Consider the following 26,880-nt stretch of genomic DNA (forward strand, 5'->3'; position numbering starts at 1 on the left):
GCCATGATTTTATTCCTGTTCATCTTAATGAACCAGCCACCAACGGGTATTTGTGGCTGGGGTGTGGGTGGATGGAGGGAGCCTGAACCTTGCATGATTACCAGTTACCATGAGCGTGGAGCTTGTTTCCAACCAAGCAAGTAATGACAGCTGAAATAATAACTAATCACACCTGGTCCATCATACCTTAGCTAGCTCCTGGCCGCCACAGACGCCAAACAGGCTGGCTGGTCGTTCAGATGTTTAAGTTTCGTCTTCACATGTTCAACTCTAGTAACCTTATAATGAATCAGAATACGGCAGCATCTTTGCACCAACCTCATTTGATGCTATATAATATGCTTACCTGATTGAATAGGGATGTGACGGACAACTATCGATCGCGTCCGGTTGGTGTGACTTTTCTGGAAACCGGCCAAATTTCAGGCTCTAGATCAGCTGAGGTTGCATATAGTATGGTTGTTGGATCGATGAGTTATGTATATGGTATGAATGGCTTCCATATTATGTATTGTATGGTTATACTTGCAAGAACGAGCTGTTCTTTTGTCACTGGTCGCAAGTAATCATGTTTCAAGCCATGGACAATTAGATGCCGGCCGTTTTCCTTTTCAAAGGCATCCTGCCGTCTGGCAGCATGAGGTAAACAATTGCATCTTCCTACCTAGCTAGTCCTTCAGATACACTGGACATTTCCAAAATTATGTGTGACATATCCAAATTCTCCTTTTGAGAACCGACATATGTAGAAGTGCATACCATAAACAGATGTTACCTTCACAAAAAGAAAACACAACATAAAAGCTTAGGTAATATACTACTACTGACATGATTACAGGAACAGTCTTCATTTGTTCAAATCTAGTGAACTATGTATAGCAGTGGGTTCTATTTATAATCCAGTAATTTTGATAAGTGCATCTTATAAGTTTATTTACATTGTCGGCTTCTTCTTCCTTGATATGTCAAAATTTACTTCCATCTGTTCAAATTTGTAGCTTTTCTTATGTTTTCTCGGAAGATACTTATCTTTGTTTATATGGGAACCGCAGAGTTGAATAGAGTACGGTGGCGAACCAACCCGTGGTTAGATGGTTAGGAGGACAGTGCTAGCCCCTGCTAGAGTTCAAGTTCCATACTTGACATTGGTGCTCGCATTTTCCTGAATTTATTTCAGCCCTTCTGGCGATGTGTGTTTAGTGAGAGGAGATGTTTCCGTCGACTATGAAGGCGTTTGTGGCGACTTTGTTAATCTCAAGATGATGTGCCGGCATAGTCTCTCCGAGGTACTCAAAGGGGTTGGGTCTGCCTGCGTGCACTCATAGGGATGAGTGTATGTGCATATGTATGAGCGTCTGCATCGTCTCTACTTGTTGAAAAAAAAAGAGTACGGTGATGTTCTCCTGATCACAATAATAGGACTAAATGGATTAGGTAAAAATACAAGATAAATTTCAAAATATAACATGAACACAAAGAAAGTCATCGCTTGGTAAAACTGAATCCTTGAAATTTATCTAACTAGTCATAAACCTGTACATTCGTACAGGCTAATTTATGCTCCAAATTTTATTTTTCATTTGTAATATGTTAAATCTTAATTCAAGATTTGAATATACATAACGAATTTTTTTACCTCAGTTCCTAAATTATACACTCATAATTTTATTTTATTTGCTTTTTTGGAATTTATTTTTGTGTTTCTGTACCAGATATTTTATTATAATATTTTATGAAAATTGGAATTCTTTTATTTTTATTGCCTATGGGATTGAAGCCATAAAATAACTTCGCTCAACCACCTTTCATCTCGTCAGACTTTAAATCTTTTGATAATATGCTGAACGGAAATTTCATATTTATTTTTTGTTGCCTATGGTATTTTATTACTTTTTTCTCTCCGTAACTCAGAATTTGGTTTGGAACCTATTTTTCATTAACGCACTTCATAAAATTCAAAATTTGGGATTTGGAAATATTTCTCTACTCTTATAAAAAACCGAGTTGGTGATGATGGTGTGCTTGCCAGCGTGCAATATAGACCGTCTGATCTATATCTGACGTATAGAAAGCAAACTATAGAAATTTTGCAAAAAGATACCCGCACCTCTCTCCACATTTGCAGATAAGGCATTCCCTCGTTCATCCTTATCTTCCACAAGCTCATTGTTGAGCAATTAAAAAAGGAAGCCTCTCGAACAATCTGGCTTGGTGGACGCTGTCGGCGTCGTCCATCCCCATGCCTCCGCTCAGTCCGACCACCAATGACCACCACGCCCCACTCCTCCTCGCCTTATCTCTCCTCTTTCTCGGGATATCATTAGTTTTAACACATGGGTTTACCCCGCATGGGTCAATCACAACAGGTGTTTTATAAAAAGATGCATCTTAATATTCCGTGCAATGCACGGCCATCTTGCTAGTATATGTTCAATTTTTTTAATCATTATGCACCTTTGGGGATTGATTAGGTATTTTTCAGACTTTATATGCTTTTATCATATTTTATTTAATTAAGGAAATGCATTTCTCCTTGAAACCTCATTTGGCTTCAAATATAGCCAGCCGACACGTCTTTTCCCTTCATCACCAACCAAAATACCAATATACATTTGGTCACCTTTCTTCTCTTTTTCTTTTTATTTTATTTTGGTCTACATAGTTTTTCCCCTCCTATAAAGAAAACTTAGATTTTTATTCTACATCACAGCTTGCCCTACTCTAAAATGAAAAAAAAAATGCTAAGGCTATTTTTGATTAACTTCGATTGTTATAATCTGATCCCATAGAAGATAGATGGCTGGGATTTTTTTCTTTTCTTTGATTAACGAGGGCATTTCTTGAGAATCTATAATTTGTATAGTAACAGTACATATCCTCCTAAGGTTTCATCTACATTTATTTGCATTTATGTTTCTTTCATGCCTCATTTTAGAAGAAGCAATCCCTCTGTTTTTTATTAGATGTTATATTTTGATTTGGAGAAGTCAGATTGCATAAATTCTGACAAAACAAATTGTCAAAGTACATATGCATATGTTAGTACAAAATTTGTACCAATAGATTTTTCATTCAAACAAGTTTAGTATGATGTTGATTTTATTTTTTGGTAACTACGGTCTAAGAGCGTCTAAATCCGGACATGGCAAATCCGGCCCCTTATACATCTGCGGACGCGCCCGGGCACACCCGCGGACGCATCCGTACCGCCCCTCATATCTCGTGCCCGGCAGCCACATACCTCAAATACAGACTCTCAAATACATGCAAATCCATGCACATCCATCATACATGCAATGTCGCACGTAAATAACAAATGTTGGTAATGAAAATACGTAGTTCTTACATAAAATTTGTTTTAAGTGCACAACTCAAACATTAGCCATTTGGTTTCCATTGTGGGTCCACATATGCTCCATAAGATCACTGAGTAGCTGTGCATTCACCTGATGATCTCGAAGATTCTGATGCATCTGCAGAATGTTCATAAGCTGATTTGCATCTTGATCTTCTGGGATTTGAACTTGTTCTCCAAGCGCTTCAAAATCATTGGTTTTAGCAACACCATCACCCTCATCCTCAATAATCTCGCCGCTTCCTACATTGATGCAAAGTGGTTGTGTGTTGTTACCATGTGGTTCGGATATGGTCTTCACAAACGACACCCAATGAGAATAGATGTCATCAGCAAGATAGTATCCCATGTTGTAGTCATGGTCGTTGACATTGTAGTTGCACGGCGGCGATTGCCCATTGCAAAGCCTCCTGAACACGGGAGATCGTTGAAGCATGTTGATGTCGTTGTGAGAACCCGACATTCCAAAGAAAGCATGCCAAATTCATAAGTCATGTGATGGCACTGCTTCCAGTATGATGGTGGCCTCTTTGGTGTTGCCTTGATACATTCTCGGAAACCTTTGGGGCAGTTCTTCCATTGCGAATGCATGCAACCAATTGATCCGAGCATTTATAAAAGCCCTCTGGCCTCTCGAATAGACAACAACTTTTTGGTGTCCTGCACATTTGGTTCTCTTAGATACTCTGCTCCAAACACCTGCACTATGGCGCGGGCAAACTTGAGAGTAGTCTTCATGCATGTGCTCTCCCCCATATCATTTATACATCCACTTGCTTGCAAATAATTCATGTATAATCCAATTGCTTGCAAATAATTAATGCAGATTGCTTTACGCAGCTTGTCGTGATACAGATACAACGAATTTCACTTGAAGTATGATTGAGATACAAGGAATTTTACAATGTGAATAGTAAGAGGCAAACAAGTAGAACATGCAAGCTAATGCTAGTACAATCAGGTCCGGTACGTCTTAGTGTGGCTTGAGAGCTTGGAGCGACGACAAGATGCCAATAACTGCAGCAATGATCGTGGCCACCGCCACGATTTTAGGCCAGTGCTTGTCAAGGAAGAGGTAAGATGTGAGCCCCCATGACATCCTGTCCTTGAAGTTCTCTATATCTATCATTATGTCGATGTAGCACTTTCCGAGGCGCATGTTCTTGCCAATGCCAGGGAACAGGGGTGGCACGCGGAGATCGCCGAATAAGAAGCCAAACTTTTTCCCGCCGAGGCCCGTGTCCACTAACCTTTTCTTTTGGAGGGTCATGTGCACTAACCCTGACTTTTCTTTCTCGGGTACGAGTGTGATACCGACGTCGGCAAGCTCGGCGACGCTGATGGATAACGACATGGGCTTGTCTCCGCTCGGAGCAGTGGGGCGATCGACTTTGATGTCGTCGTTGTTCCCCACGATGTAGTACCGGACAAGGCCGAGGAGATGCGGCGGTTCATAGGTAGGAACTACGACGATGCCTTGGTCGACGCCAGGATCAATTCGGTTTTTCAGGCCACTTCTCATCGCAGCGACGAAGTCCTCCCAAGGCCAGGGCGAGGGCGCTAGATGCATGAAGTGGAAGATGGCTTCAACCACCACCCACGGGATCTGGTTCTCAAGCATCATGATGTCGGTGGAGATGCGCTCGAAGTTGGCGCAGAAATACCTGTTCAGTGCCATATCCATGCTGACGACGTAGCTGTCCACATAACTAAGCATGAACTGCACCAAGAAGCAAGCATCAAGGAACATCATCGGCACAAAGTCCTCACGGTGGCCGAATGTCGCCACATCATCGTGGCGGTAGAGTTTGCGGGCGACGTCTGAGACGGAGGAGACCTTAGTGTACATCTCCTGGAGTGAGCCGCTCGAGTCCCTGATGCATTGGTTGGCAGCCGCATGCTTTACCTGCTCCGCCTCCATCAGGCCGGATTGACCATGGTGGTAAGGGCCAATGGCCACAGTCACCGGCACCCTGTACCGATCGCCAACATCTACCAGGCTTGGAGGGAACCTGTGCATCTTCTTTCCCATAATGAGAAAGTAGTCATCATTGAACACTTGCGCTGCTTCCTCGAACACCTGGTCCGCATCACTACAGGTATCATGTGTGGGTGTGGCTGGGGATGCATACTCAACCACTTGCAGCTGCACGCTATCACTATGGCTAGGCAAGGATGTTTGGAAGCTAATCCTATCTTCACTACTCCACGCAGCTGCTGCTTCTTCCATGGACCAGCCCGAGTAGCAAGGTACCACCCATGACGATGGTTCCATGCTCATCGCCCAGCTGCCCAAGAGTACTCAATAATGATGAGTGGACTAGCTACCTACACCTAAATACAAACACAAAGTGGCAGAGATGAATGAACTACTGATGAACAAAGAAGCACACTGCCTTGTAGCTCCTCTTATAGACCAACCAACCAGCCACGTCTCCCGTGCCGGACAATTTCCCGGCTGCTGGATGCATGTGTGTCTCGGAATCTATCAATGCAGTCCACACATGGCTCAGCCTGGGTCCAGAATATATCGATGCGCAAATTGGTAATTTTGTCTGCAGATGTTCTTGCTTGATGGTATTATTTATTGGTCAATGTACCTCTGTCCTACGTTGCCACGGTCGGTCTTCACATGTTCAACTATAGAAGCATAAGCATCTTTCGTCAAGAGAACATCAGAGACCAACCTCATTTGATGTTATATAGTATATAGGTAGCTGATTGATCTGGCATGCATGTGTTGTGTAGCATTTTCAAGAGATAGAATTTGGATGTACTAGGAAGAAACCACTAAATATTGCGTCCGGTTGGTGTGACATTTTGGGAAACCTGACAAATTTGATGCTCTAGATCTGCTAATTCCATATAATATGGTTGTTTGATTGATGCGATATATATATGGTACGAGTGGCTATCATATGATATATTGTATGGTTATACTTGCTAGAACAAGCTGTGCTTTTATCACTAGTGGCCAATAACCATGTTTCAAGCCGTCGACAATTAGACGCCGGCCGTTTTACTTATCAAGGCATCCTGATAACTGGTGGAATGAGTTGGGCAGTCGCATCCTTCCTACATAGCTAGATATTTACACTGGACATTTCCCAAATTAAATGTGACATTTCCAAATTGTCCTTTTGAGAACCAACAAAGATATAAGTTGCCTTACCAAGGAAAAAATACATAACTGAAAAAATAGGTAGTATATACCACTACTGATACGATTACAGGGACAGTATTGCAAGCATTTGTCTTGCTGCCTAATAACAACATTCACGTTATTTTTCACGTGGATAAAATTATTAGCTTTCATACTTTGTGCATGCAAATTTGTAAAATACTCATATGTCTCGTTTACCAAGTCCTAAAGTGGGAAGCATTTGATTACTCTAGAATTCATGAGCGATTAATCATGGGTTTTGATATGCCATATTATATGTTTCCAGGTACTAAAAAGGAAGAATGTCTTGAGAAACATTTCGACCTTCAAATGCATCACCCCATTACATCATGTCTTTTGTGGGGCCTCATTATATCTTGTCTTGGGTGTAATATAAAGGGTAGTAGCCACCGTCAACAAGAGAACGATAAATGCAGCCACCCATGATGTAGCTGAATAAACAAATAATATGTTATCAACGTATTGCATAGGGATTTAAAAGTTGTTACTTAGGTACTCCCTCCGCTTCTGAATTATAAGATGTTTTGAATATTTTGATATGGACTACATATAAAGTGAAATGAGTCGATAAATACATTAAAATGTGTCTATATACATCCCATTTAGAATATATATTTTAGAACATCTTCTAGTTCGGAACGAAGGAAGTACTTGTTATGATAAGAGCATGTCAAGAGTCATAGTCGCCAACAATACGTCCTCGGGGCATTTTTGGTTAAGACTTTATGTGGCAGATTGATTGCTGGCTCCGTCACCTCTAAATTCAAAGAGATTTGGCGTGCTAAGATCCCTCTTAAGATTAAAATATTTACGTGGCAAGCCATCTGTGGTAGGCTCCTTGTGGCAGATCCGCAAGAGGAATGTCCCTGTGTCTGAGTTTTGTGATCCTTATAGGGCCAGAGATGACACTAACCACATGCTCTTTAATTACGGTTTTGCTAAGCTTAGATCTTGGTTGCACTAGCTGGTCTCCGTCTTCTTTTACTGATCTTAGTGTCAGTTCGGCTCAGCTCTCTGGGCAAAATAGACGTCTCTTCTGGTTTGGTTTCTTGCCAATGTGCTGGGTGCTTTGGACCAGGAGGAACAAATTTACTATTGAGCATGTTTTCCCTAACAAGCCTGCTGATTGTTTATATAAACTCATCTCTTTTCTCCAGCAGAAAAAATTACATGAGTAAGGAGGCTGATCGCGAGGTGGTGGACGTGCTGATCAACAACGTGCGTAATACCTTGTCTTCCCTCCTCGTGCAGGACCAGCTCCATCCCACCTGATGTTACCGGTGCTTCTTTTGGGTAGTGGCCTCGTTGCTTTGGTCGTAGGTAGTCAGGCTGTGTGCCCTGAGTTTGGCCTCTGGCCATGTAATGGTACTGTTGGTTGTTTGCCTGTTGTAGCTGGTGTTTGCTACTTCTTGGTTTTCGTCTGTGTACTCTGTCTGGTAGTTTTATTTATAAAGTCAGACGTATGCCTTTTTTCTAAAATAGTCGGCAACAATAAGAATTTGTACAACACAGGGCTTTGATTTTCCCTTCATAATTGGAAGTTAAAAAGACTTGGTTAGAAAAGTGCCTGCAATGACTTTGATATGTGAACCTGCAAATACCAAGAAAGAAATGAGATAAATAGAAAGGAAATATACTTAGAATTGAGTGCTGCCGTGGCTGCAGCACATTGTCAGAACAGATATACGAAGCTATTTATGCCTTCCCGATTCATCTCCCCAAAATAACTAGGTAGCTCACCGCTCCCTCTAAACCTGCTCAAATTCCATCAATCCCAGCATCATGTCGCTTCCTGCGGAATGTGCGATGCAACAGAACGACAATGGTATGTAAAAAGACATTTCTCTAGATAATCATTTTACTTGACACACGTTTGTTTTCCTATTTCTTCATTCACCCATCCATTTCATCCCAAAGTACATGTGCATTGCTTCAAAATTTGCATCCCAAAGCACATGTGTATTGCTTTTTTTTGGCAAAATAAATTCTCGCATTACTCACTTAAGTGTCAAAATGTACATCCCAAAGCGCATGTGTATTGCTACAAAACTACGCACATCATCCCATGTTAGATAATGTCTGCATTTAGCTTGCAATGGTGATGGACAAAGGGCTTATGATGATGCAGCTAAATGCAAGAGGGTGGGTCTAAAGTGGGCAAAGGCGCACTATGGGCAAGGAGCAGCTCTAATGTTTATGAAGGTGCAATAGGAGATCGAGTTCAAACTGACAATTCAATTGCTCCGTTCATACATGTTCTTTGTTTCTGATGCGCGCTTGCCTTCCTTAGGAGTATGACAGAGCTCACCACTCACTCTTGCGTGCTTTAGAGTTGGACCCTAATAGCGAAGAGAATGAGAAATTGTTCTGGTACGAGATTAATCTTTCATCTTGTTTTTTCTTGAGTGATATCTCCAGGTCTGCATTGTCAGCAGCTGCAGATTCTACGCGTTGTGATCAACTCATGCAATAGCATAAGTCCATCCTGCTTTTAATGTGCGATCAACTGATTAATGCAGGGAGGCGATGCAACTGAGGTGATCAAGCCCTGCATGTACGCTCACACATAATTTGAGGCTCTCCTTTTGCGTTCTCGGACAATAGCGCTAAACTCTGAATTATGGCGCCTTATCTTTCAATCTAATTCATTCTTGGATGGTAGCAGCAGCAGCTTATTTTGAGAGCAAAACATGTTACTGGCTACTTATTTATGAGTTCTGTGGGAGTGTGGAGCAAAACATGTTACTTGCTACTTATTTATGAGTTCTATGGGAGTGTCGAGCAAAACATGTTACTATACCTGCTAATGTTTGTGAAAATAATTGTGAATCACCTCCATGTTTTTTCAGTGTAAATATCTTTGTAAAATTTAATAATGCATGACTTCAAGTTTTATATCAAAAGTGTTATCTTGAGATGAGTGCGCTTTGTTTAATGAACACTTGGTAAGAACTCGATCAAATTTTGTGTAGTTGTTGATCATCGTGTAGATATTTGTTAAGGGTCTAACTTAGTTCATAAAAGATAGAATGTTCTTTTTCTTTTATAACATGCATGTCTTTGTTCTGTTCTCTTTGCATGGGTTAGCCAAGATTAGCTGCGTAAAACAAAAGAGTTAAGTGCGTCATAGGACCCCAGTGAGGTGTGCTTCTATGCACCCCTTCAAAAAAAAATCAGAACTTTTGGCGTAGATCAAATGCTGGGAATATAACTTACCCCTCTGGTTAAAATCTTTCCACAAGCTCTAATTAGTACTCCCCCACCATTGTCCATAAGAAAGGTATATCCGAGACCCCCACCTCCTAACGTCAAGATGTCATTTGGAGGCGAGGGGATCAAACATCCCTTGCGGTGGCTCTAGGACTCCTTCCTGTTTCTGTTGAGTACTTGACAGAATGCGATACGCTGACCGGACAGTAAATATACTCGTGGGCTCACAGGTGCCACGTGAAGAGAAGAGAAACATTTTTTTTGATAGATCAAGAGAGAGGAGAAAGGGATGGAAAGGAGCTGGAGCGCGGATGGAAGAAAAAAAATCTTTGGTCTTGGGCTGAGGATCGTGATGGGCTGTCACTAGCAGGCCTTGTTTGAAGATGTCTTCACTCACGTTGGGCCAAAGGAAAAACGTCCCTGCCATGCCTTGGTGGGCCACCCACAACAATCGTATCCTCCTCATCCTTCCCAGCCGCTGCTCGCCGGCTCTCCTACCACCGCCGCCAACGACGACGGCGGCCGTCGCCCACCTCGTCCGCGGCCCCGTCCGCACCTTACGGCAGCAGGCATGTGCAGGCCACCCTCACCCCAACCCGGCAGCAGCAGCCCGCCGGAAGCCGTCGCCCTCCACATCGGTGTCAGGAAGGCAGGCAGGCATGCCGGAAGCCATCGTCCGCCGCTCCGTCCACTCCGACGGCAGCAAGCAGCAGCGGTTGCGCTTCGATTACTCTCTCTCACAGTCCAAGATCAAGAGGTACTAGTGCGCCACACCACTGCTTAGATTTTCCATTCCTCCCTCCCACAGTTTCCAAGATCCCGTTCATGGCGTAGTCCAAGATTCCACATTTTCGATCCCTCTCGCAGTTTCTGATTTAGTTTGTTATTAAACTGAAATAAGTGAAGCTCCAATTGATGTGGTTGTCTGATGCATCCATGGAATTCTGCCGAATTGCAGATCAGATCAGATCAGATCACTGTGCCGGAAAGGTAACATCTGAATAAGGTAACCGACAGATTATTGTATTGTACACAGCTCTATTGCAAGTTTTTGGACATAAATATGGAAGTAGTTGCTGAAAGTCAAGACCAATTGCATATTGTGTATCTTACTAACAACTAGCAGAGAACTATTACATGGTACTGACCTGCGAATATTCATATATCTCCAGGCATAATGGACCGATAGCATCCAAGCACAATGGTTGTTATTGCAGCGCACGCGTACACAAAGTAAAACAGTGAATGTTGACATAGTATGGTAGTCCCTATTTTGATTTACGGCATAGGTTCATTTTCAGATTAGATGAAAGGCTTCGGTGGCATCTGCAGATTCTGAAACCTCCCTGTTAACATGTTAACGACCTTTGTCATCGATGGCCGGTTTCTTGGGTTCCACTGGATACACCACAGTGCGACAATAGCCAGCTGCCTCACCTTCTCTTTCTCTTCTTGAGTCGTTTCCAAAGTAAGAGCCAACTCCTCCCCATTGACCACTTTCTCGTAGATCCACTCTGGGAGGTAAACGTCGTTCTGACTCTCAATACTTGGGTCTGCATTCCTCCTTCCGCTCACCATTTCTAACACCAGCATCCCGAAACTGTACACATCTGACTTGTACGATACTCCCCCAAAGTTACGAGAATATAACTCTGGTGCAATATAGCCCATTGTGCCTCTTGCTGCTGTTAAGGTGACGATGCTTTGGTCCCTTGCACACAACTTAGCAAGGCCAAAATCTGAGATCTTTGGATTGAAGTTGTGGTCCAGTAAGGTATTGTGAGGCTTGATGTCAAAGTGGAGGATGCGCTGGTTGCACCCTTGATGCAAGTACTCCATTCCTCGGGCGATGCCTAAAGCAATATCTAGCAGTTTGTCTGGCACCAGAAGATGCTGAAAAATGTTAAGGTCACGAGAGAATATGTATTTCTCTAGTGACTCGTTAGGCATGAATTCATAAATAAGAGCCCGTCTCATTCCTTCGGAACAAAATCCCAGGAGGCGGACAATATTGGCATGATGGATAAGTCCGATGGTTGCAACTTCGTTGATGAATACTTCTCCCTCTCCTGTAGCGTTCTCTAGCATCTTGACTGCCACGGGCACTCCATTTGGTAGCTCGCCTTTGTATACACTTCCAAATCCTCCCTGCCCTACCTTTTCCTTAAACCGTCTTGCTATCTTCTTAACTTCAGAGAACGTGTACCTCGTGGGTTTTGATGTGCCATATGTCTTGAGAAACATTTCGACCTTCAAATGTATCTCCTTATTATATCTTGTCTTGAGTGAAAGATAAAGTGCAGTGGTCACTGTCAATAAAAGAACAACAAATGCGGCCACCGAAGATGTAGCTGAATAAACAGACAATAGGTCATTAGCATATTGCATCGCCAATTAAAAGCCGTTACTTAGTCAGTGTTATGGGGATAAGAAGATATCAAGAGTCAGAGTAGCCACTAGCCAACAATAAGAATTTACACAATATAAGTTATTTTTTTATTTTGAAGTTAAAAACACTCGGTTATAGCAGTACCTGCAATGACTTTGATATGTGAACCTGCAAATACCAAGAATGAGAATGAGATAAAATAAATCAATTATAATTCTTCAAAAAAAGTTGTAGAACCGACGAACTGTTATATGAGTGTTTTCTACTGTTGATGCAGTAAATTTCCCTAGCGGACACAGTAGAGTTTTTTTTTAATATATGCGGAACACATATGCAGCGCTGTTTTTGCTTTTTTTAGAAAGAGAAGAAAAATAAATCTTTGTCACAAGTACAACTTATCAAACAGATTTTCTTTTTTGGGAAATTTATAAAAATGACACTAGTCTGTTAGTTTTTCTTATGTTTTGGCCATGCGCACAGCTTTTACAGTCAAGTCAAACCTTTTGACTGAACTGGGCAATTTTTTTCTGAACATGGTCTCAGTCACATACATGTGGACCCGGTCGAGGTCGGTTCTCTCAGTTACTCTGCTCTGTCGTCCCCGATTCATCCCCTGAAAATGCCTAGCTAGTTCCCTGCCCTCTCTAAACCTGCCCAAATCCCATCGATCATGGGTCACCTCCTGCGGGTGTAGGCATGCTGGTGGAGGGTGCAGGTCTAAATTTTTTGACTGATATCCCCAAAAGTTCAGTTTAGTGTTGCATAGCAAAATTTAGGGCAAATAACAGCTAAAGAGTTCCAAATTTTATAAGGCCAGTATCTGATAGACGAACAAAACATATCTTTTTTGCGCTTGATTATTTCTCAGATTTGTTTTATGAGAGTTATGGCACAATGTGATTGCTCAAGCAGGCTGCTTAAATGATCTGTGGTGCTATTTTTGAATGAAAAATAATTGGCAGACAGTCTCATGGAAGATTCAAACACATGGAACTGTAAAATGTGTAAATTGCACTCTAGATTTTGCTTCTTTGTCAAAATAAAATAGAATGATACTCCCTCCGTTCGTAAATCGATGATGATTTGGACATTGACACGGTCTCTAATATGTATCTTTTGACTGTTACTTTGTTGTATGTACTCCCTCCGTTCCCAAATATAAGATGTTTTGGATATTTCAATATGGACTACATACAGACTGAAATGAGTGAACAAACACCTAAAATGCGTCTATATACATCCGAATCAGAAAAAAGTTAGAACATCTTATATTTGTGAACGGAGGGAGTACATGTTAGTATAAAATCATGAAATTTATATAATATGAAACTATCTCTGTATGACTAACTTGACGATACTATTTCCACCTAATATTTTAGTAATCAAAGTTAGAAAAGGTCGACTGTATGCTTTGTACGAAGTGATGTATTTGCAAATTGAGGGAGTACTATATATAGTTTTGGACAGTCAGATCTGATCATACCAGGCATGCAGAATGGTAGACTCCTTTGTGAGCTGAATGCGCAGCGTCCGCAATGGAGTTCACAATCAATGCAACTGTATTCATTCCAATACACCGTCATCTCAGTGAAACTGAGGATTCTTTCAGCACTTTCCTTGAAGAACTGTGGTTTGTAGTCTTCGTACAATTGTCGGTTGTCATACTTTGGTATCTGTATCAGGACGCTTCTGCCATCTGAGACTGGGATGACCTTGCAGTCCAGCGGAAGAAGAGACATATCTTCATAGCCAGCTACCAAATACAGGAAGTGGGTTGCGTTGCTAAGGCAGGAGACTGGGCCTGCAATGCTATCGGCAGCACCAGGTGTGAACTCTCTTGAACAGTGTACTAGGGTTGCAGATAAACTCCAAGAAAATAATTGGTTCGGACCCAGCGGGTCATCGTTGGCAACATCAACTTTTTGAGATGATAAGCTTCCGGAGATCATGAGCTCCTGCTGGAGCAGTTGGCAGGGGTCTACAAGCGGGATGATCTTCATGGAAGAACGTCTGTAATCCATGGCGCTGACACTGTATGGGCCAAGAACTGGGTGAAGTAGGATGGTGTCTTGACCAGAACATGCTAACTTCGTCCATGATTCGCGACATCCACATGATGATGATGTATTGCTGGATTTAAGGCAGAAAGGATACCTGATCTCTGGGCCATGTTGGCTGCACTGGGACGGTGCGCAGTATCTGAAGAAATCTTTATCATCCCATGCTACGGCCAAGTCGTTTCCGTGGTTGATAAGAGGCAGCAGCAGGAGGGCTATGACAAGTAATTTACTCATCTTCCTTTTCTATTGTAACCAAGATGGAGAGCAAGAGAAAGAAGAAGATGTGGCGAGTGCAAAAAAGAAAAGAAAAACAGCAGCACTTATTCCTTGTCTTCTATAGGTAAGCAGTCAGAGGAGAACCTTTCAAATGCTGACAGCCTTAGTCTAGTGTTTTGAATGTGATGCAGACATGCTTTAGTCTATTCCCCTGTTACATGAGCATTAAATACACGTCGATTGGCATTTTGCACTTATTTCGTGTCTTCTATAGGCAGTCAGAGTCGTGCTTCACTGATAGTCAGAGGAGAACGTATTTATTCTTTGTCATCTATAGGTAAGCAGTCCTATCAGTTGGTGGTTGGGTGCGACGGTTGCTTCAGCCAGTCCCCTCTTGCATAAGCATTAAATACATTTTGGACCATGTGGGACTTTTTGTATACTGTCATTGTTACAGAAGACTCCAAGCCTGAGTCGTCTTTTGTTCCAAGCTGCATCGATTATAAGCTATGCCAACGAAGTCATAGTTAGTACCCAATCACACTATCAATTGGTGTATACAGCCGGATATGGTCAACTAGTCCCTTGCCTGCCTTAGTTAACAGAGCTATGATATCAAGTCCCTAGTGCATATGTGAAGCTTTCATGGGGAACCCCGGTGCAATTCATCGTTCTATTACCCTCCAAGTCTTCACTGTCTTCTCCCTTGTTGCCTTTTTTGTAGCAGATCATGTCCAGGGAGGAGATGATGGGTGCCCACCTTTCTCCTGTGGACATCTCCGAGACATATTGCCTCCTTTCCGCCGGCGAGGTGATCCTCTTGAGTGTGGTGTTGAAGCATACGAGCTGGGTTGCACCAGTAGCAAGGCTACAATTCAAATCAACACGGGAACATACTATGTGACTGCCATCAACTACCCCGGTTCCTACTTTTTGGTCATCGACACCAACTCCGATACCAGCAGCAGCTGCCCTCTTCCACTGTGGAATCACGTTCCTTATTCAGGACCCTATGAAAAAAGCTATTTATATTCAAATGGCTTTAATAATTTGCAGACTCGAAGCCTCTACAGAGCATGTTTTGCTAATTGTTCGCAGGCAGTAATGGATAATAGTTCATACAAGCCCGTTGCTTGCCTGAGTGCCAAAGATTCCCATGTTTATGTCTGGGTATCTGAGTCTGTATGTGGGGTTGAAGATCTTAAACCTTATTGTGGATACGTGGCCTTGACTCCATTTCTCGTCACGTATTCTGTTGATCTGCAACAGCTACGGAATGCAAGTTATGTAGATCTCACAAAACTCATAAGTAAGGGGTTTACTGTCTATTTTCCTGTGGAAGCAGGTGATATCCGTTCTGTTTCTAGGACAATCAATATATGCCTCAACAGGACAACCAGGTGATCACATTTCCATTTCCTCCTGAATTTAATTTGTATACTCTCTACTTTTCTCAAGAATTATCATGGGGCAGTCTGCAACTACAACAGTTAACACCACATATAGTTGGTCCAAAAGAATGATTTCATTGCACTTTCCACAGCTTTATTTAACCTCATTTGCACAAAGCACCATGTACTTTGATTGAGTATTGCACTTTGCTCTAATTTCTTTTACGCACCACCCACCTGTGTGGCATCTGCTGGTAGGCCTAGCCTTGTCGGGCACATATCTGATTATGTAGAATTAAATAAATAGTCCAAATGCAACACGTAGTTGAATTGCATGGTGCCATGGTTCAAAGAAAGTCAAGCCGTGTTGTTTTGCGCAAGTGGGATCAAATTAGTAGTGCAAGTGGAATTTACCCTATCTAAGAACCGTGTTCCCCTCTAAATCCACATCTTTTACAATGGTTTGATATGCAGCTACTTCAAGGAGCAAATATCTGGCACAAGCATCGTGAATTGGACTCATGCTATTTTCTGGAGTGAGGTGCATTTCTTAGAATGCGTAACTGATACCAACTTTGGTAGCACCTACACAACAGAGTCGCTTTTACTTGTTGTAACCATATTATCTGCTATTGGCATCTCCAAGTTCCTTTTCGGTATGTCAGAATTATATGCTTTTTACCTTCAAAAGAAGAATTTACATATTTTTAATCATCATGGCCACAATCTAGGACATACACATATTCCGACATGTTCATCTATCTTACATCCATGTTTGTCGACTTGTTGGGCAGTACTATGCAGGTTCTTGTTGGCACCCCTGGCTGTATGGATATTCCTAGGCTACAAGTACTGGAAAACAATGATCATAATTGATGCAGTTGAGAAGTTCCTCAGGATTCAACAAATGATTGGCCCAACGAGGTACTCCTACACAGACATCGTTGCAATAACAAGCCATTTCAGAGATAAACTGGGCCAAGGGGGATACGGCACCGTGTACAAGGGCGTGCTACTCCCAGGCGATGTTCATGTCGCCGTGAAGATGCTAGAGGGGAACTCAAACTGCAATGGAGAGGATTTCATCAGCGAGGTCTCCACCATTGGCAGGATCCACCATGTCAACGTGGTTCGTTTAGTGGGGTTCTGCTCGGAGGAAATGAGAAGGGCCTTAGTCTACGAGTACATGCCCCATGGCTCTCTAGACAAGTACATCTTCTCTGCTGAGAAGAGCTTCTCATGGGACAAGCTCAACGAGATCGCTCTGGGCATTGCCAGGGGGATCAACTACTTACATCAGGGGTGTGACATGCAGATTCTGCACTTTGACATCAAGCCGCACAACATCCTTCTCGACAGCAATTTCGTCCCAAAGGTCGCTGATTTCGGGCTCGCCAAACTGTACCCGAGGGGCGACAGTTTTGTGCCACTGAGCGCTATGCGGGGAACGGTCGGCTACATAGCCCCCGAGATGATATCCCGGAGCTTTGGTGTCATATCCAGCAAGTCTGACGTGTACAGCTTCGGGATGCTGCTGCTGGAGATGGCTGGCGGGAGAAGGAACGCCGACCCAAACGCGGGGAGCTCAAGCCAGGCGTACTACCCGTCATGGGTTTACGACCAGCTGACCCGGGAAGAAGCGGGCGAGGAGATATCACCTGTTGCTGCTGACATGCATGAGCTGGAGAAGAAGCTTTGCGTTGTCGGGTTATGGTGTATTCAGATGAGGTCTTCCGATCGGCCAACGATGGGCGAGGTCATTGAGATTCTGGAGGCTGGGGCTGGCGGCCTACAGATGCTTTCGAGGCCATTTTTCTGTGACGAAGGGCACATCCATGTGGAGGACTCTTACCATTTCACTTCGGAGCTGACTGCGGTCTCAGAAGAGGAATTGAGTGCGGTGTCGGAGGAGGAAGACGATGTGTGAGACATACAGAGTATGATATAATTTATGTATGTGTATATGCGTGTACCATGGAGTTATGGTTGAAACAGTACGAATCCAGTATAAAATGTTTTGTGCAAACTGGATTCCTTGTTGTGCACTTGTTGCTGGAGAAACAGAGTAATTCAAGCAAGTTTGAAATCTTACATCCATCCATCTGTTTTGTTTGTCCAGTAGTCTTGTGAGAGGTGAGAAAAAGAATGGCCTTGTCTTGTTGTGGAACATTTTTCAGAGAAAATTGTGCTAATTTTCCTTGGTAAAAAGAAGAGCTTTGTATTTCATTCTGCTGGCAGTCATACGTTGTGGATGAAGATTGTCACTGAGAAGCTAGCTTGCATACTTTTTCTTTTTATTTTGTATACACGTTAAAGGTTGCTTTTTTTTTTGTGTGGATAGCAGAAGCACAGCTCAGGTCCCCAGTTTCACAGTTTCATGATGAAACTGAATACAGCAATGCTAATGTGGTCCTGAAGCTGAGGCTCTTATTGTTCACGACTTTGCACTACTGACAGTAACACAAATTGTTTGTTCTTTGATTGGACTGTTACTGATGTATAATCCTTTGATTGGACTCTTATCGTTAGTGAAGCAATCCCCTCCACAAACTGCCTTCGGTAATTTCGAAGACAAGTAGAGTAATTTCGGTCAATTTCAAAACACACAATGGGTTATTTATTACTCTTAGGTTCAAATGTGGGTCGAAAGATCTTATTTTCCCTGTGACTAAAAGACCAGCTTTATTCCTTGCTGTAGAAACAAATACAGTAATTGTTTAGACAACTTTGTGTTAAATTTCTTAGAAAAACAGAGGAACTCTGCATTATGGGTGAACATTCATTCCATCAGCATCACTGAGAAGTTGAATTGAATGACATTCCGATTGCGATGGCCCAAAAATATCGATAAAAGGAGCACAGATCAACTCCCTAATTTCATTCATTAAATGCAGTCCTAAATTTACGTCAATATAGTTCCAGATTGAGTATCCAGCAGCATATGCCATGCTCTCATGGACGAAGTTCATCATGCCTGCTGAATAATGAGGAATATATATGTACTGCTCAGTAATGATTGCAGCTTACAAGTGCGAATGGCAATAAAGAAACTGAAAAGCGAAGAAGCTACCACTCCTGAAGAATCGGTCGAATCAGGTATAACACATTGTTCATTGAAATGCAGTGTTAGTTTACAGTAACATCATTCGAGGTTGAGTTTCCAGCAGCATATGACTCATGAACAAAGCTGAGCATGACAAAGAAACTAGCTAGGCAACAGAAAATACACACATAGTTGCATTGTTGCAGAGCCTCTCATATTCCCCCCTCAAGGGCTGTGCACCGCCCAGCACACGAAGAAATAGATAGTTATTTTTCCTCTTTGCAGCTAAAAAATCATCGCAGTCATGGGGGTACAGCATTACCTTTAAGAACCAGAACCAAGGCTGATCTCCTTACATGGTGTCTTAAATCATATGCAGAAATTTCATTTTTTTTTCAACTCTGATTTAGCAAAATCCCCAACCATATTCTAGTGGCTGCATATAATTGCTGCATGCAGTCCTGTCAAATGCCACTTGTGCGCGTTCGTAACACTAACATTGCCATGGCTGGAAGTTCTGTTCCAACTCAGTAATGCTGTTATGAACATTCCATCAATATCTGAGAAGCTAACATACATACATTCCGATTACGATGCGAGAAGGCCCAAAAAAATATATCAATAACAGGAGCTAAGCTCAGCTCCCCGGTTTCATCATGAATTCATCGAATGCAGTCTTTAATTTACGGCAACATAATTCCAGATTGGATTTCCAGCAGCATATGCCCATGCTCTCATGAACAAAGTTCAGCATGCTTGCTGACAAAAGAGGAATAGATACAGCTTATACAGATTACAAGTGCCACAAGCAGTACACAAACTGGAAAGCTCGAAAGATGGATCAGCTGAAGCTTGTGTAACAGCAGTGCAAAGAACGTAGCCAGGCAACAGAAACTACCACTGACTGATGAGCCAAATGTTAATTTCACACAGCAAAATGTGGAAGAAGGCGACATGGATTGGCATTGTTGCAGGGCCTCTCCCAGGATCGCACACTGCCAAGTACGCAGCTAGGAAACTGTCAGATCAGGGAAATATCTCTCTATATTTACCTTGGATAACCCGACCAACAACTCATCTTCTTGTCTTCGATCCAAAGCAGGACACAACTTATATATAGCAACACCTGAACGCCCTTGCCTCCTCCTAGTGAGCAACAAATGTTGGGTAATAATTGCAGAATAGTCAGTCAGTTAATCAGTCAGGGGAGTGAATGAATCTATGTATCTTTGCAAACACTACCTCTTAATTTAGATTAAGCATGAAAGGCACACATCGACTTTGTTTGACAGACTTTAGATGAAAGAGCATGCGTAGGATGAACTAGAAGTTATACTAAGAGAGAACAAATAGGACTCAGATTCGAGTCCACGAGGACAGAACATCCAATGGTGGAAAGCACACATACCATGTTAATTTATCCTGAGTGGTGGAAAATATAACATATATTAATATACCCAAAAATGAACCTGGAGAAAGGAATCACTTTAGCTACCATTTCGATCAGCCATTACTAGCTACCAATTGCTTATTTAGTTCGGCCAGTACATAAATATACTGACCTGCAAGCAGAAACAATCACCTAATCCTTTCCCAGACTCCTTTCAGCACAACTGTAACATTCCTTATGTGGCTAATCTTCATTAAATCTTCGCTGCATTCATTTGAATCTTTCTTCTGCCATAGTTTCTCTATCAGCTCTTCTGATGTGTCGTTCAGACCTAATTTCTCAAGGGCTGTAAGGTGTTCGATGCCATCTGGAAGAAACTTTAGCTCGGGACAGTCTGCGAACACTAGCTCAATGAGGTTTTGCATCGCACCCTCCTTTATTCCAACTTGGCTGAGTTGTGGTGCGCCCCGTTACAATCCATAAGCATTCCTCCTTTGGATTCATCTGGAAGATGGCACGTTAATCATGTCGGATTGTTGCGTATGAACAAGTTAATACCTGGGATTTATGGTACAAGTCAGCAGTATATTATTTGCTACGCAACTCTTGTTATTCATTTCGTTGATTTTGAATGCCCTTTTTGATGCCCAACTGAGGAAACCCTCACTAATTTTCATGTTCCAGATTTTATCTTGCCAGAATTCTCACTATTAGAACCTGTACTTACAACCAGCTATTGTTCCTAACTTCATTTTTGTGCAGGTTTAATGCAATTGAGGATTAACCCATGTTTTCTTGTGTGTCGGCGGGTGTGAAGACTTTCATGGCTGGGGTCACAACAATCTCCTAAGTGTAGAGCTTAGTCGCTTAGATTAGGAAGAAATAAATCATGTAGTACGTGGCTTTTGAAGTTCAGATGGACAACTTTTGTAAAGTTTATGTTACTTTTTGGATCAAATTCTCGCGATGTCCCTACATGTAAATATCTTGACGTTTTTACATGGAAACGGCTAAAAAATATTGTGTCCAGCGCGATCACATAATTCAGTTATAAACCTTCAAGCATTACAACTGATTGAAGAATAGATCACATGCAACCTTTGCCAGAACCATTTAACACTGCAATTCAGTTTGTGAGAATTTTTGTTGCAGTTTGAAGGCCTAAATTCAGTTTGCACTGCATTTTTCCAAATAAGGTTGTATAGTATTCCCAGATTTTACATTTCCACTGGAGTACCATCCTGCAACAATCTCATTTTATTTTCTGAGTGAGACGTGGATGTCCTAGGAAAAGGTCCATAACTAACAGCAAGGGAAAGATGAAATGCGTACTGATCTTAGGTTTCAGGTAACAACATCTCAAGATGCCTGGGCATCATTGTCATGTTAGCAGCAGAAGAAAATATTTTTATTTGTTAACTATACACCAGTCTCGGGGCCTGGTTCAGTGGTACAGGAAGAGGAAGACACGAACTGGGTTTCGGATGTCATTTCGTTGATTTAGCTACGCTTCAAGGTCTCCTTTGCCAAACGTACCAGCAGCCAACCTGTTAGATAGATCCTGTCCCTTCCATTACGATCTGAGGGCTCATGTGTAGCTGGTGCATCTGGTGCATCTGGTGCACAAGTTCTCTCGTTGCACATGATACGTCCTCCATGCAGCCCAATGGGCTATGGGGTGATGCCGGCACCAATGAACAGCAGACATGTCCTAGTGGGAACTCAACTGCTAGCTAGCTGGGTTTAGATCTGACCCTGATCGGGGCGACGCGCTACAAACAGCTAGTAGTCTTTCGGGTCTTTTTTAGTCTGCATATAAGTTTGTCCGATGTTAAAGTATCTCTACTTTGATCAAACTTATAGAAAAAAGTATCAATTTTCACAATGCCAAATCAATATTGCTAGATTCATTACGAAATGTAGTTTCATACAATATATATTTGGTATTGTAGATGTTGATATTTTTTAATAGAAATTTGGCCAAACTTTGTAAAATTTGATTTGACACAAATCTAATACTCGGAGTAAAAAGGATCAGAGGGAGTAGTAGTATAGTACTAGATTTGTTTACGATGCATCCATCGCATGCATCTTTTGTACAACGCCCCATGCATGCACACCAATGCCGGCCCCTCGTCGATCGATGCACGTGGTCTCCACCTTCATCAACAAGACAACATTCGAGCAGAAAAACAAAAGAAGATGCCATGACAGTAAATTTCGATCCATGTCTTCTTACATCAATTACAAAGCACATTACCAGTCTCAACAACATACCGTAAAAAAAATTGGTGATGCATGGAAAAGTAGAGCATTGAATAATGTGAAGTCGTCTAGTCTTCCCCTTCCATTCATTGGTTGGGGCAAATCGAGATCTTCTCTTAGCTGACACTCTTTACAAAATACATAGCCAATTGCAGATTAAGATAGCTAAGATCAAGTCAAGAAGATGTAGCTAGGCGCGCTACCACACGCCATGACTCGGCATGCGTGCATATTATTGTATACAAACCATGTATGATTAAGCTTCGTGTAACTGGTGATGTACACTTTGACGTGCATATTTATAATTCTGTAACGTATATGTCATGTAGTTGGTTATGCCACAATATATAAAATGTTACAGGCTCTCCACTAGTAGTTTAGTTGTAATTTATCTTTGCGTACATAATTGGACAGTGGCAGGTTGTCAACGCTGGTTTATCGGTACAAAATGTTTAAACACGTATATAAGGGTATTTTCAACATCAGGCCAGTAGCGAGGCAGCTACTCACTCCATTGAACTTAATACAAATAATATAAGGATGAGCTTCTTTTTTTGGCGATATAAGGGTGAGCTTTTTCATGGTGATTAATTGGAGAGGAACAACTCGTACTTTCAGGTAACTCCCCCGCTGATTATTTTCAGCCGTTGATTTAGACTGTTATTTAAAACAGTTAAGTTTAAGGGCAGCACTCTGTGCCGGCGCACCGGCCGAAAGTTTGGGCCGTCAGATCTGTTCCTTCTCCTTTCTCCCCGCACGGGTCAAAATCCCTCCGCTTCTCTCTCTTCCCCGCAGCGAGCACGCCCGCGCCCTCATCCCCGCTCGCCGCGCCCTCATCCCTGCTCGCCGTGGTGGCCATAAAGCACCCCGCGGGCGTCGGTTCCGGCCAAAAAAGAGGCGCAGCTGTAGCACATCTGGTACTGGGTTGTAGCCCCTGCATGGTCGCCGCCATGCCTCGCCGGTCGAGGTTGCAGCTCGCCGGCGACCGGTTGCAGCATCCGCCCCCTGCCCCCGTGTTGGATCTCGCCGCCGGAATTCACAGAAACCCACCACCGGCATCTCGCCGTCGTGAAAAAAAAAAGGATGTAGCAAAAACTATGGACGGTAGTAGCAAAAATCCACATGGTTGAAGCAAAAACGTCACACGGTCGTAGCAAAAGAAAATGCCGGTTCCAACACAAAAACAATGTAGCATATCCAACATGCCCACACCCGGCACCGCTCGTGCCTTTCCCCCTCGCCAGTCGCCGGTTGAAGCTTTTCAAAAATATGGTTGAAGCTTTTCACCGTCAATGGTTGCAACTTTTTTGTTCTGTACTCGCGGGTTGAAGCGTCCTATAAAGCCAGTTGAAGCTTTTTATAAAACCGGTTGAAGCTTTTCAATTCAACGGTTGAAGCTTTCTCAAAAAATGACGGGTGTGGATTTTTTATTTCATAGTGGTCCGATGAACTTCTCTATTCCGTCGTTTGCAGCTTTTCATACTACGGTTGAAGCTTTTCGTATGAACGGTTGTAGCATTTTTCAGTGCATGGTGTCCGGTTGAAGCTTGATATACCGCTAGTTGAAGTCTCGAATTGAACGGTTGTAGCTTTTTTGGTGGTCGGTTGCAACATCGGTGGAGGAGAAAAAATGCTTCCAAAGTTCGTCTTGAAGCGGATGGTTGCAGCGGTGGGGGAGGAGGTCGCGCACTCGCGCTGCCGTGGTTGAAGCATCTCCGGTGGACGGTTCCAGCACAGGGGAGTACGAACAGCAGCTCGCGGATGGTATATTCCATGGCAGCTTCCAACTCCGGCTCGCCGGGCGCGGAAGGAACCTGCAGCCGGGGGGCGAGGGTGGCCAGCGGGAAAAGAAGGGGATCTGAAGGATTGAGGTGACCTGCGCGGAGTTGGGCTAGCCGGCGGCGGGATCTGAAGGAGGAAGAAGGGGATTGGGAGGAGCGCGAGGCGTACGATGCGCTTCGCCTCGCTTCGATCGAGTGGCCCGCGTGGGACCGGCAGAACGGTTCGGCCGGCGCACCGTTCCTAAACACTTCCCTAAGTTTAATCAATCAATGGCCCCACATCTCGTGAGACCCACGTGAAGAGACGATACCTATCCCGCACACATCTCAAAGCTTTTCTTCCCCAAAGCTTTCTTCTTCATCCAATTAATCTCCTGAACGGCTGCTTCGACGTATAAGCTGCCACACCCGATTGAAGAGCTCGTTGCAACTCAGCGCTGCCCGTAGGTGGTAGCTCGGACTAAGACCACAGGCTGGCACAAGACAAGGCATGATCACCCATTACAGGAAAAAAAAACGAGTTTACCGAGTACAAAATACACTCGGCAAAGGCAACTAATCATATTTGATTACTTTGTAAATTAATTACTAACTTCACCTTTGCCTCTGCTCGCAAGAACTAGTGCGTCCTCTACCATACCAAGACTAGCCACAGTGGAGAGTAACATACACATATTCCTAGACTATATTACTATCTTCATAGTGGGTAGTAACACAAGTGTGGTACCATGCAAAGATTCATTTATTAGGTTATAAACTCATATTACATTGGGACGGGATCCCTCCCTCGTCGCGCCCGCAAGGAGACGGGGAGGGCGATCTCAGATCCCGCCGCCGGTCTTCCCTCATCCCTCCTCCTCCCTCGCCGCCACCTCGGGGCACGGCCGGGCAAAGCCTGTCCGGGCCGGCGGCGGCGGGGCCTTAGCGTCCTCGCGCGTGTGGGGGTTGCACGGGCAGGCCTCTCCATGGTCGGGTGTGGCGTTGGTGTTGAGCGCTGCGGCGTGGCAGCGCTCGGGTCTGATGGTTGTGCCTTGCGGCGGCGGCGGCGGCCCGGGGGACTGCGGCGCAATGGCCGGCACGGCGGCGTAGCGTGCCTTGGCGCGACGATCAGCTCTGGTTGATTGGCGACGCGGGCAGGGGCAGCAAGGGCCGGTGGCTGCTGCTCTGCTTCCCGGAGGTGGTGGCTATCGGCAACGGTGGATCTCTGGCCATGGGTGGGCCCTCGGGCGCGTCAGCGGTTGGAGCGGCGGGGAGGACGCGTCCCTCATGACCCTAGTGATCTTCGCGCAAAGTCACCGTTCTATTTGCGATCGGTCCTCTTTGATTTCACCATGGGCGAGTTCTGGACATCTCCTTCGAAGGAAAACAAGGACTCGCGTATATGACATTCTTTGGGCACCTTGATTGGATTGGGCCGGTCGAGTACACCTCCAACATCAGCATAAGTAGCTTTACCGGGGTATCGCGAAGCTCTATTTTCGTTGACACCTCAGGACATGTCTGCACCAAGATTACAAGGGAGCAACACATGCGGAGAATGCCATGGCGTGATTGGAGGAACTGCAAGTGACGAAGGCGGGGTCTTGGATGCAATGAAGACTTTGCTTCACATGCAGTTGTCCAGACTTGGCCTGCGGGATATGTTCCCGTTCAAACTGGGCACGAGTTCCTGTGAACCTGGTGGTACGAGACTTCTAGTAGTGGACTCCGCAAGTGGGGGCGACAGCATTGGAGGACTTATTTGTTGGTGGTGCTCCTTATAGTACCGAGTCATGATTTTCAGGGTGAAAACCCAAGATCTGGCTTTTATTGGTTGTGCCCGGCAGTGACCTTGTTAAAGGCATTGTTTTGGGAACGCTGTCTTTCTCGAGGGTGAAAACCTACGATCTTTGATCGGGCAACGACGACGCTTGTGTATTGTTTCCTTCTTGGAGGTGTTGCTTTTGGAGAACCTTCTTTTTAGTCCGGGTGTTGTCTTTGGTGGTGGTTAGAATGTTGCTACTATGGATGATCGATCACCATGGCAGGGTCTTTTTTCTTTTTTTGTTCCTGTTTTTATTTTCATTTTGGCTTTGTGCATCCTGGATGTTTTTAAACATCTTGTTGGTGCAGAGGCGAGCTGTAATTGATATCTACTTGATATTAATATATTCCCCTTTTCAATAAAATATTGCATTGGGACATGTGATGTTACAGTAACTACTACCTCTCTCTCAGTTTACAGGGTGTGCACGTACCCCTAGGTCATCAATTTGACCAACCTAATACAAGTCATATATTACAAAAGATATACCAATATAAACTTTAGATGTTCTATTTTCAAACGATATAATTTTTGTGTTATATAGTTTTTATTAGGGTGATAAAATTGGCAACCACTAGTAGAAAAAGGGCCTTTAGTCCCAGTTCATAAGGGCCTTTAGTCCTGTTCATAAGGGCCTTTAGTCCCGGCTAAAGGGTCGTTATTAAAGCCTCCCCCTTTCGTCCCGGTTCTTACACGAACCGGGACTAAAGGCCCTCCACGTGGCCGCTGCCTGGAGGTCCACCTTTAGTCCCAGTTGGTAACACCAACTGGTAATAAAGGAAATTTTATGAT

General features: G+C 43.5%; 3 protein-coding genes across 6 annotated transcripts; 1 reads left to right on the forward strand and 2 right to left on the reverse strand.

The window, feature by feature from the left end:
* Window positions 1-4,328: 4,328 nt before the first annotated feature.
* On the reverse strand, window positions 4,329-5,636 carry LOC123156745 (UPF0481 protein At3g47200-like). Its single transcript, XM_044574923.1, has one exon. It carries the CDS (start codon window positions 5,634-5,636, stop codon window positions 4,329-4,331), a length of 1,308 nt encoding a protein of 435 aa, XP_044430858.1.
* A 4,540-nt stretch (window positions 5,637-10,176) lies between these two features.
* On the forward strand, window positions 10,177-17,896 carry LOC123179850 (rust resistance kinase Lr10-like). Of its 4 annotated transcripts, XM_044591743.1 has the most exons (5): window positions 10,177-10,506; window positions 10,708-10,755; window positions 15,142-15,814; window positions 16,280-16,461; window positions 16,600-17,896. In XM_044591743.1, the coding sequence occupies exons 3-5, from the start codon at window positions 15,519-15,521 to the stop codon at window positions 17,730-17,732; spliced, it is 1,611 nt and encodes a 536-aa protein (XP_044447678.1). In that variant the 5' UTR covers window positions 10,177-10,506; window positions 10,708-10,755; window positions 15,142-15,518; the 3' UTR covers window positions 17,733-17,896. The 4 variants fall into 4 exon arrangements, with proteins under 4 accessions (XP_044447678.1, XP_044447679.1, XP_044447677.1 ...); XM_044591744.1 differs by lacking the exons at window positions 10,177-10,506; window positions 10,708-10,755 and adding an exon at window positions 14,313-14,538 and having other exon boundaries at window positions 15,139-15,814; XM_044591742.1 differs by lacking the exons at window positions 10,177-10,506; window positions 10,708-10,755 and adding an exon at window positions 14,315-14,538.
* LOC123179853 (rust resistance kinase Lr10-like) lies at window positions 10,891-14,432 on the reverse strand. The gene is made up of 3 exons (XM_044591745.1): window positions 13,622-14,432; window positions 12,283-12,306; window positions 10,891-12,100 (listed from the first exon to the last, which is right to left on the reverse strand). The coding sequence occupies exons 1-3, from the start codon at window positions 14,430-14,432 to the stop codon at window positions 11,052-11,054; spliced, it is 1,884 nt and encodes a 627-aa protein (XP_044447680.1). The 3' UTR covers window positions 10,891-11,051.
* Window positions 17,897-26,880: the final 8,984 nt, after the last annotated feature.

Source organism: Triticum aestivum, chromosome 1D (genome assembly GCF_018294505.1).
Source record: "Triticum aestivum cultivar Chinese Spring chromosome 1D, IWGSC CS RefSeq v2.1, whole genome shotgun sequence".
Classification (NCBI taxonomy): domain Eukaryota; kingdom Viridiplantae; phylum Streptophyta; class Magnoliopsida; order Poales; family Poaceae; genus Triticum; species Triticum aestivum.